General features: G+C 34.9%; 1 protein-coding gene across 2 annotated transcripts; it reads right to left on the minus strand.

Moving 5' to 3' along the window:
• Positions 1–4,419: 4,419 nt before the first annotated feature.
• LOC120116529 (glycosyltransferase BC10-like) lies at positions 4,420–11,857 on the minus strand. Of its 2 annotated transcripts, none has more exons than XM_039136995.1 (11): positions 11,768–11,857; positions 10,628–11,147; positions 7,938–8,036; positions 7,131–7,231; positions 6,983–7,054; positions 6,807–6,897; positions 6,472–6,552; positions 5,492–5,551; positions 5,290–5,412; positions 5,036–5,074; positions 4,420–4,943 (listed from the first exon to the last, which is right to left on the minus strand). In XM_039136995.1, exons 2-11 carry the CDS (start codon positions 11,012–11,014, stop codon positions 4,827–4,829), a joined length of 1,170 nt encoding a protein of 389 aa, XP_038992926.1. In that variant the 5' UTR covers positions 11,015–11,147; positions 11,768–11,857; the 3' UTR covers positions 4,420–4,826. The 2 variants fall into 2 exon arrangements, with proteins under 2 accessions (XP_038992926.1, XP_038992925.1); XM_039136994.1 differs by lacking the exon at positions 11,768–11,857 and adding an exon at positions 11,222–11,264.
• Positions 11,858–12,110: the final 253 nt, after the last annotated feature.

Raw genomic sequence — 12,110 nt, forward strand, 5'->3', positions numbered from 1 at the left:
AAAATTAATTATTTACAAAACTATAAATAATAAATATAAATTATGTTAACAATTGTTTATAAAAATACTTAAATACATTATTATTACGGTAAAAATATCAGGATTACATAATGGGAATTTTTTTCCCACTAAATCAAAATAAAAATTCTAATAATTATTATATAAAAATACAACTAAAAATTACACGAAAATTTAAATTAACAATAATACTCAAACTTAAATTTTCTGTATACCTAATCATCAAACTTACATTTTCTAATTTTAAATTATCATTAGTACTCTAAATTACATTACTATGGTCTCATGAACAAAATTTAAATGTATCATTCTCCTAACATATATGAGCATTCTTTCAACACGAAAAAAACAGAGTTCGCATGGGAAACGAGAAAGAACTTACGTGTTTTTGAACGACGTTAAACCAAAGCTCGAAAAATTACCGAACCAACAAAAATCTCCAATATCACTTCAAGCAGCAGCTTCAATTGAATCTAATGCAAAAAAACATTCCCTCACTTGCTTCTGTAAGTTAAAACCAACTGCATGCAATGAAATACAATACCCACCCCTATTTTATAACAAGTAATTGAAGACTTCGAGTAAATTATTAGTCTCACGCTTCAGACGAATCTCACGCTTCAGACGAATCTCACGCTTCGGCCACAAAGAATACAGACGCATGCAGAACGAATCTCGGAAGAAGAAGACGCCGAGATTTCACGACCACCTGCAACCAAATATTCTCCATGTATATCTTAAGACGCCGGGAAATCGAACGCCCCTGTAACCCTATTAACTAAAGACGCCGAGCACTCCTATTATTATTGTATTGAACTGTTAAATCAACTCTGCATGCATGCAGAGATGAAGACGTTCAGGCCCCCATAATGCATGCACGATTCAGAGAGTAATGCAGAGATTCTCGCCAGACGACAGGTGAAGACGCCGAGAGATCCACATTGGCATTCCTTGTAGCATGCAGAAGACGCCGAGAGATCCCGCAGTCCAATTGCTTGAAGACGCCGAGCATTCCCATCAGACGACAGGTGAAGACGCCGAGAGATCCACCTTGGCATGTAAAAATTAACCCTAAAAACGCCGGGATATCCAAGTTGAAGACGACGACAGCCTGAAGACGCCGAGCTTTCCATATTTCCTATAGTAATCACCCCATTTGGGGAAATAATAATTAAAGTGCATTATTTGGGGAATTAAACCTCCCCGTATGCATTATTCCGGCAAAATAGCCCGTGAAAGAGCCTCAAGATTGGCAGCATGGGAATGGTCTGCATCGTCAACAACCATAAGGTTGTTGGTCGTCGAGTCCTCATCAACTCGCTATGTTTCCTTAATGCACCAGCCACCATCGGACGCAGGGTCAACGGGTTCGCCAAGGCTAATGTGGTTTATGGGGAGAGCGACAGAGAGCATTAGGGTTTTCTAAAAAAGAGACCTTAAGACAACATTGACTTTAATTATGAAAAAGAAGAAAACTACGAAAATAAATGAAATTATTTACAAATTTTAAGGAAAAGAGAATAGATATATTCAACAAATATTTGTGCATCTCAATTCGAAGCCAAATTAGTCGTAATAATGCGAATCGCAAGTAAATCGGATTCGCTCCTTCCGGTAAAAAAAACTTCTCTAATGCTATCAAACAACGGCTTCCACGACCTCATCGTCTCCCTTCTCATCCGTCCGTCGTTGTTCACGGCCGATAACGTCCTGATCCTCATTGTCCATCGTGGGATTTGGCTTAAACCGCGAGCCTCTTCACCACGGACGCCATATAGAGCGGAAAAACGTCGTCTCGTAAAGTCGCCCACGACAGCATAAAGTAGAGCTGCCCCGTCTGGAGCGAATCGTTGGCGTTCAGAGGCTAGGAAGCGGCAGACAAAAGCTGAGCGGCGGTGCAGAGATACTGCTCCGGCGGGTTGCCGATCAGTTGAGTCACCGTGATGAGATACTTAAAGTCCTCCACGTGTCCGTTGAATTAATAATTATACATGCTTTCAAATATCGAGTGAGTCGATTGTGAGTTGGATAGTGTTCGACTCGTTAGTGTTCGACTCGTGTTCGTTACAAAATTTTGTTGTTCGGCTCGACTCGTTGCTCGTTAAGTTCATTAAATTTTTGTTCGACTCGTTCTTATTAAAAAAACTTATTGCTCGATTCATTGCTCGTTAAGCTCAATGCTCGTTAAACTCACCGAAATTTTTACCTTATTTTCTTAATTATAGGTAAAATCTACAAATACTATAATGAGCTTAATATAAACATAAATTAATAAATTTAACTAAAAATATTATCAAAAGAATGTATGAAACAATTTCAAAGTCTAAACTCCAAAGTAACAATCTACAAATACATTAAAATAATAAATATTGTTAGATTTTTTAGTGTAGTAAAATACTAATTAATAATTTAGTATTTTTTATTATTTATTAAAAAATTAATAGATTAGTAATTTATCAACTTTTCTATTATCTATTAGTAAATTAGTATTTTTTTTAATGAAATAATTTTTTAAGATAATTATTGAAAAAATTATATGAAAAATTAACGAGTTGCTCGCGAATTTATCGAGCTAAGTTGGACTTTGCTCGAATTAACTCGTTAAGGTCTCGAGTCGAGCTTGAGTTCAATTCAAGTCATCCTGAGTTGATTTTTTATCGAACTTTGACCGAGTCGAGTTCGAGCTACTCAACTTATTAAACACCCCTATGTAGGCCAACTACTTTAAAAAATTCGTGGTTAAATTATGATTTTTGATCCCTCTCTTATATTAAAGTTTTTAACTTTTAGTATAACAAAGGATGATGATAATAATTCAATCAAAAAAATATTTGGGTAAATTATGCATTTAGTATCTAAACTATCAGCTTTTATCGTTTAAGTACCTAAACTTTTTTTCTTTTCAAAATCATACATGAAGTTTAGTTTTTGTTCCATTTTATATCTCGTTCAAATTTTAGAACGATGCGTTTTGATTTTTTTTTTGAAAGTTTAAGTACTAAAACTTATCAAAGTTGATAGTTTAGGTAGTGAACGCATTAAGTTTTTAATGGTGGTGTACTAAATTGAAATAAAAACTAAACGTTAGGTATAGTTTTGAAAAAATTAAAAATTTAGGTAATAAAATGAGTCAAAACTGATAATTTAGATACTACATGTATAGTTTACCCAAAACTAGACAACTAATTTTTGGATAAAGTGTACAAATTATCCCTGACTATGTATTGTTTTATTGAGGTCTCTGACTAATAAAAGTTATAAAATAATTATTTTTATTTTAATGATGTTTATTAATATAGTCATTGCTTTCAAGAACTAACTAGACGACATAATATAAATAGAGAGTCGGTCCACAAAATATAACTCAAACGGTTTGAGAATTAAATTTTATCATATCTCAACTAACATGTTAATGTCTAGCTCAGATGGTCGCCAATTTTTTAACAGAAAATGACAAGTTTAGAACATATAAATAGTTAAGTGATCATTTTGTAACTTTTAGTAGTCAAGGGACTCAATAAAGTAATACCCCATAGTGTACGAACCTATTGTGTACTTCACCCTTAGTTTTTAAAACATGTATTTTCCTATAAAAAAAAGTACCTCAACACCTGTAGATAATAGTAATTTTAGTATAAAAATGTGTGTAGAAAATTTTCAAATCCCTCGATAAAATAGAATAAAAATGTCAACTGGTAAAGTATTTTTTTAATTTTGTCTTTTATGTAAATATATATATTTCTTTTAAACGTGTCTATAAAGGAAAAAAAAAGAATGAAAACAGTTTTAAAGTAGTACATGATGTTATCAATTTGGACTTGGTACAATATAATTTTCATAGTTTTAATACTGCAGCCCCTGGAGGTATTTTTCATAGAATGTATTCTCTATTATATATATATATATATATATATATATATATATATATAAATTAATTACACCACACATCTTCAAAATATGACATCTATATTAAGTTGATATTCAAAATTCTTAATATTATAATTTTTTCTTATATTATAATCCTCATTCTAAATTAATCTCAATTTTTTAAACATTTTTACTTCAATCCTCAAACTATCAATCATGTTTCATTTTAATAAAACCGTTATAAAAATTGTTAACCATCGTACAAACACTTACAAAAACAATAACTTAGGCTAGGCTTTAACAAAATAATAATTTGATTTTGAAACAAAAATAATAAAACATTTGAAAAACAAAATTTAAAAATGAGACTTTATACGATATTTGTTATTTTTTTAATACCGTGATATTATATAATACACATTAAAACTTACATAACAATTAATAATTTTTTGATAATTTTATTAATTAAAGATGTGATTAACATACACAGATAGTTTGAAAATAAAATTAAATATATACATAACAAGGTCGAGCATTTTAAAATTAGGCTTCATATTTTCTACAAAAAAACAAAAGAGTGCATCAGGGTCTTGTTTCCAAATTTTACACAAAAAATGAGTCCCCCACTATTCTTTCATATATATAATAATGATGGCAATAGTAATAATGTATTGACTGGCTGAATTTTTTTTTTTTGGGGGGGGGGGGGAGGGGGTGTAAATGGACAGGGAATTACAATTACCCATCTGGAAGGAGCCAACACTAACAATTAGCCTCCACTCCGGCCAGATTCGAGTCGATCCTAACTGCTCTTCCCATCGCCCTAGGGCTCGATAATTGCAGCATTGGAACCATTGGCCATTTACAAAATGTATATAATCTGTGCGTGAAATTGAGGACGGAGCAGAAGGATCGAGAAAAACTGACCAAAGAATTCACAGTCAAAAATTGAGGAGCGTCATCAGTTTATCTACGGTTTCGGGATAGAATTTCCTCGCAAATAGGTAACATGGCCGTTTGATACCATTCCAGAGGCAAGGTTGTACCAGTTCTACACTCTGCGGATACCCGGGAAAGAATGAAAATATATTCAGAATCCAGAATTTTACCGAGTCGTGAAAGCATGAGATAAAGTGTTTGAAATGTATACCTTTGCTTCACTTGTTACATGGATACTCATGTCTATCGACTGCGGAAAAAAAATATATGCAAAATTCATTAGAACTTAAATTCATCAATATTGGCAACCCAAGTCTACTATAGTACATTTGATGACGAATAATGCAAGGCTTTAGCATCATACAAAGGAAACAAACATTCTCAGTGTATCGGTCAAAAGTCGAGGTGCTAAGTTGTTAAGCAGAAAGTGGTGTTACTTAAAAATAAAAAAACAAACGCCCATACCGTGATATTCTGCAGAAGAGCCTCAGTAACATCCTGAGCCTTATATGACTTAGGGTGCCACTTCCTCTCAGACCAATCAACGTGTGTTACAGACCAGTTGGCAATACCTCCAGGATCAATCATCTGATGATACCCCAAAAATAAAACATTAGGAGAAGCTAAAATGAAAAGTAGGAAACATGATCCAGAGTGTTATTCTCACACTGAAAAAGGTTGACAAGTAATGCTCATCTGCAATGCAATTTTTGCCATCAAAACCTGGCTGTAATAATCAAGAATATGAATGACAACAAGTCAGCAACATAAAACTCGTGCATTAATATAAGGTACTTCAAGTTTCTACAGATTCTTAAATCCTATCACACATCTCCACATTGAATTCATTCATTTCACATGTAATTAGTGGGCTGTTGAGTGATGAAAAAGCACAACAAAGAAAAATGTGGGGCTTCAGTTTTAGAGAGGCAAGGTGGCTGTGTAAGACATTCAGAGATAGAGTGGAGATTTGAAGATAAAAGTTAAGCTTTTTCTTATATAAAACCATTATAACAAAAAGATATTAGTAAGGCTAGAGTAGGTGCACGAGCCAGTTGAGCCCAGAACTGATAGGCTTGCATGGCTAGCGCTTGGCTAGACAATTACTAAGTCAAGTTCAAGCTTTTTCCCGAGCCAAACTTGAGTAGCTCATTAGTATCTTAACTCCTTTTTCTTTCAAAAGGAACTAAAGGAAACCTTGAAATCTACCAGGACAAACCTAAACAGATTAAGTTTATGACGAATATAACATCTAACCTGATCTCAAATTTATATAAATACAGAGTTCGTGAAAAAATCCACTTTCCAAAGTGCTTATTTTATCTTAGGCTCACAGGCAAGCCATTTACACCTAGAAATGTTGTCTTTGTGCTAATGTACAGTTAAGATCTGTAAACATTGGTTATGCAAACTGAGACCAGCCTTACTGAACAAATAGTACTGAGAATACAAAAATGTCTATTATATCCCTAAAACGGCTTTAGATATTTTATTCAACAATATTAATCGCTCTTTTAAAAATATTGAAAAACCATTCCACTATTATAAACGAACCAGTCTCTCCATCCATAAGTCAAAGGAAGTTCTTGAATATTCAAAAGAAAAAGAAAAACAGATTATCAAACTATATTATAAGATCTAATTCACCTTGCAGTAGTCCCTGAACCTCGAGTAGTAAAGATTGTCAGCCATAACTATCAGAGCATGCTGTCGCTTCATCGAGAACCACTGCACAAAATTCAATCATTTATTGCCACAGCAAGTCACTAAATAAGTTTTTAAAGAGGTACACTGAATGCTGAGAGACTTTGTAGCTGGACAGGAGAGTGAACATTCAAAATGGGAATACACATGCTTTGGCTTCATATTGTCATAAGAGTTCAGTGTGGTAGAGTTCAACATTTCCCAGCTACAGATTGACCTATTGTAGTGTGTATCTATATAAATAATAATGGCTTTAAATCATATCAATTCAGACATACCTGAGCACCTTTTCTGAAGTCTTTTTTTTCTACTTCAGGTAACATGTGATCTGAATACCTGCCATTTCCATGTGGTCCAGGATCCAAAAAGCTGACCCGGGGGAGGGGGGAGAGACATGTCAAACAACGGAAAACAGTACCCTGTTTCTGCCATTCACTCTTAAAATTTTACTTACCAGTCAACAAAACTCATATTAGCATGCATCAGATAGTCGTAGACGTAGTCAAAACTATGCAACGGGACACAGCTGCAATATCACAATTTGGTGTTAGTCTAAAGAAATCTTTTGGGGTTGGAGAGGGGGCATATCGAACTATATTTACCTATCAGAAAGTAACACAAAATGTTGGTTATCGAGATCTTCCAGAGCACGTACCAATAATCGTCTCTCTGCATCAACCATAGAGATTTTCCCCCATAGAACCTGCAACCTCCATAAATTCAAGGATTACCAGACATGATAGCAACATATCAAAATGACAACAAGAACAAGAAAACTTAAAAGTAATAATCGTGTCAACAGAAAAAAATGAACTATCATGTAATAATAGTTGTAATTGACAAACGGCTTTTTAGGATTACAAAGCTTGATCAAAATTTCAAAATTAAAAATAACATGCATGCAAGCACCTAACTAGACAAGAATTGCACCAAGTAGTTGGATGTAAACTTATGTATATATAATTACTAACAATCTTTAACATGAAAGTTGGGTGAAATGGTAAGAGCTACACTAACGTCTTTGCGTTTGTGTTTGGAGAGATTTTCCTAAACTGAAAACAAAGCTGGGGCCTGGGTCATGAACTATGACATGACTCATAAAGCAGAAACATGGACAGAAACAGACTCTTGATGCTTCAGACAAGGAAGTATACAGAGCAGTCTACCCCTTTCCCTCTAAAATACTGAAATCAAGGTGTTGCCTATCAGGTTTCCAGCTGGATCCATTTTCACGTACACAATGGATGAATCACAGTATATTTTCTAATGAGCATTGTAAAATTGAGATACTTTGCATGTGCCTCCAATGGAAAGGTAATTCCAGTACAAAAGACATCATATCAGAGAGTAAAAATCGAAAAGAAAGAGATAAATATCGACCAATTAGCGAACTAATCTAAGTTACTGACCTCATCACTGCGAATTTCCCGATTAAGAAAGTAACGGCTCACATGAACTGGTTTTTCTTTTGATGCATGGACATAAACCGAAAATTTTCTCTCATGCCCCTGCCAGTTCAAATGAGAAAATGTTTAACAAAGCTACAGTGTTAATAAAATCTTAAAGGTAAATAAATGCCACGAATGCAGGAAAAAAAAGCAGATAATTATTATCATTCCTTTCTCCAAGAACTAAACAGAAAAGTACAAAGTAAGAAGACAGTCAAACATAACTAAAACCTTATTGACACAGAGATCCTGATGCATACAAAGCAAAAGAATCTGTCGATTTCCATCTTCACGAAGCAATTGTATCAATTTATAATAAAGAAAATAACTTCAGTGACCGAAAATGCCTTATAATATACGATTTTAATCAATTTTTTTTGGATTTGCCAAAATGACCAATAAATTCGCAACGCGATCTCAAATTCGCAATCCAAGTTCCAAATTCGCAACGCGAAAGTCAAATTCGCAACGTGAAAGTCGAAATTCGCAACGCGATTTTAAGATTCGTAACGCGATAGTAGAAATTCGCAACGCGATACTTCAAAATCGCAACGCATTTGTTTCTTAAGAATTTTCTCTAAAAAGATAGTATCCGCGCGGACGTATCGAAGACACGTATTACCACGACCACGACCGGACTGGACGGGACAGGACGGGACGGCGGCGGTGCGCGAGAGTCCCCCTTGTTCTCTTTCACTCAACAAGAAAGTGGGAAATCCAAGCTTTAAATACCCATTCCCAATAGTGTTTTCAATACTATGTGGGATTGAGTATTACCAAGACTTGTTTCCAATGCTAAGTTGAAACATTTAACATTTGGAAGTTGGAACACATTTAACCAAGTGAACATCCTTTCGGTGGCCAAGATAATTAAGTGATATTTGTAATCGAGTTGGGAAAACTTGGTTTGTTTTGCAATATTTAAGTGATATTTGTTTTTAACATAAGATCATATTCCATTATTACGTGCCAGGATGTACACAACACATTTGGGTTAATCAAATGTCTTTTGTGTTGGCTACATGGTGTGATGGCGACATCGTCGGGGGAACACGACGAAGTGCTTACTTTTCCTTCACATCATCTCTTTTATCTTCTCTTAACCCAACTTTCGCCAAGTACATTGCCTTCTCAAGCATTGATTAAATGTGTTCCAACTTAATTATCTTGGCCACCGAAAGGATATTCACTTGGTTAAATGTGTTCCAACTTCCAAATGTTAAATGTTTCAACATAGTATTGGAAACAATTGTTGGTAATACTCAATCCCACATAGTATTGGAAATACTATTGGGAATGGGTATTTAAGGCTTGGATTTCTCATTTCCTTGTTGAGTGAAAGAGAACAAAGGGGACTCTCGCGCACCGCCGCCGCAGTCCGTCCCGTCCCGTCGTGGTCGTGGTAATACGTGTCTTCGACACGTACACGCGGATACTATCTTTTTAGAGAAAATTCTTAAGAAACAAATGCATTGCGATTTTGGAGTATCGCGTTGCGAATCTTAAATCGCGTTGCGAATTTCGACTATCGCATTGCGAATTTCGACTTTCGCGCTGCGAATTTGGAACCTGGATTGCGAAATTTGAATTCGCGTTGCGAATTTGTTGGTCATTTTGGCAAATCCAAAAAAAGTTGGTTAAAATCGTATATTATAAGGCATTTTCGGTCACTAAGGTTATTTTCTCTTTATAATATTCCTGATTGATATCACTGGTATCTTCACCATATACATTAGTCCATATTTGCATCCACAATCAACATGGGAAATGTTGTTCACTAGAATGAAATGCATAAGACCTTCATTTAACATAAGAAAATTCCCTGACACAAAAACTAATTAGAACACTCCATTTCAACATAGGATCCACTCATATGATAATTCATATCTGCCCCACTATCTACAGCATCAAGGTGTGAGAAACCTGCAGCTGCTAATATCATTTTTGACAGGATAAACCAAGAAATCTCCGGAAAATGGCTTGAAACCATAATTAGAAAAATGAAAATCATGAAGAAAGAGTCCAAACTATCTAAGAGTTCTAGTTAAACTGGTAGACTTCTCTAAAAGAAAAAGCCATCTTATCCCTCTATTACCTAATGGCACAGATAAAAAATATTCCCTTTAAACACGGAGTCCTTGCTTCCCCTCTATTAACACTATGATTCAGGCCCAAACTTGTATGTTTTCCTGCCTGCTATAAATGCACACAATATGACTATGTAAAACATTTCTCCTGTATGCCCCTTGCCCCTCATTCAAGTATTTCACAAGCAAATCCTCAACCAAAAAAAAAAGTATTTCACAAACAAATAAATCACTGAACTTTTGAATCTACACCAACAAAGATCCATTAAAGACAAACTAAACATATCAGTTCAGACAATAAACTATAACGCAAAACAAGCAGGGTACTTGAGGCCACCAGACAAAAGATGTGATTCTTTCTTAGCAAACATCCGTTACATGGTAGATTTCATATATGAACCAACCAACCTTGAACATGAAACAAACCTTGAACAAATTTCTTCACAATAATGCATTACATGAAAGCCAAGATCAAGAATGATAATCATGAAATTAAATGGGATAAGAAAATATCCATGAAGAACAAGATGACATAAGAGGATGTCTGAAAATGTAATAACTTACACGGAAGAACATATCCCAAAGCTTCTCGAAAGGAAGTGAACTTGGAGTTAAGAACATGAAAGCGATTTTAGACTTCTTGGATAGGACAGTAGGAATATTCAAAATATCTCTAATCACAACTTGTGATGCGATCTCCTCTTCGCTTGATTCCCTTGTAGGTGAGGGTGGAAGCCAATTAGTAAGGACCTTGCAACCTCTAGAAGAAAATACATAACAAGCAGCACTGCCTTGCGGTGGATAGATGTAAGCACAAACTAGAAAAAGGCTAACTAATGAAACAAAGAAAATAATCCATATCGGCCTCTTCAACGGAGGGCGGTGGCGAGAGGCAGGCAAGATTTGCAGATCACCCATGTTTCCTGGTCGCCACGCCTGAGGTCCTTTCATCTAGCACAAACACCATTTACACCACAACTTTATACTCATACAGTTCTCTCTGTTTCCAAGTTCTCTAAACCAATATGAAAGTCACAATTCAACAACCAACCAGAGGCTCTTCAATCAGTCAATCGAGTGTGATCTGAGAAAGGAAACCACAAGGGAACGCATTAGAAATACTAAATATCCGTGAGACATAAAACAAAACTTGGTTACCAAGAACAAAAAAAAAAAACCGCTCAAATCATTAACCCTAAAACATCGGTGATGAAAATATAATTTAAAATAAATTAAAAACACCCGCAAAGTCAAGCTAATGTTCTACGCGTTTCATGATAAACAAAAACCAGAAATCAAATTTTACCGTTCGAGAGCAAAAATTCTTACAACTGATTCGATAGAGATAACAATAATTTAACAAAGAAATGCAAAGTTCTGGATTCGCCTAATTACTAAAATCAAACAAGGTCAGCTTCCTTCCAAGAGTTTCTACCCAAAAAAATAAATAAGGAGAAACGTGTCGCGAAAAAAGTCAACATCAATCGACGACCTCGCTGCTCCATCACACCAAAAGGCTTCGACTAATTCAAATCTAACAAAAGAACATTTTCACACTAAATTTCCCTCCACAGTCAATACTTCCCTCCCGCTAGAAAGAACCATAAAGAACGAAACTATGCCTTGTACTTTAATGAAGAAAGAAGGAAAAACAATAAACAGTAAGGCAAGGCATCAACTGGAATAAATCAAGAAGAAAGTTACCTGATGAACGGTGGAGATCAAGGAAATCTCAAATTTTCCGGGTCTTTTTGAAGATGGATACAAAAAGACTAAAGATCTAGGGCAGGCCAAGCATGGACCATGAAACAGATTTGTATTGGATATGTTTATATATAATGGAAAAACAAGAGAAGATTAATAATAATAATTCCGTGTAACATAATGGGCTGTTTTTAGTTTATCAAATAGAGAGAGAAAGGCGAGATAGGGGTCAAAGAAGCAGTGGAGGCGGGTTAGAATTTTCATTTTTTTCAGATAATTGGCTCCAAAAATGAAACAAACGAAGCCGGCGATTTAATTTTTTTTTAATTATGATTAATATAAT

The sequence above is a fragment of the Hibiscus syriacus genome, unplaced genomic scaffold (genome assembly GCF_006381635.1).
Source record: "Hibiscus syriacus cultivar Baekdansim isolate YM2019G1 unplaced genomic scaffold, ASM638163v2 tig00110299_pilon, whole genome shotgun sequence".
Lineage (NCBI taxonomy): Eukaryota > Viridiplantae > Streptophyta > Magnoliopsida > Malvales > Malvaceae > Hibiscus > Hibiscus syriacus.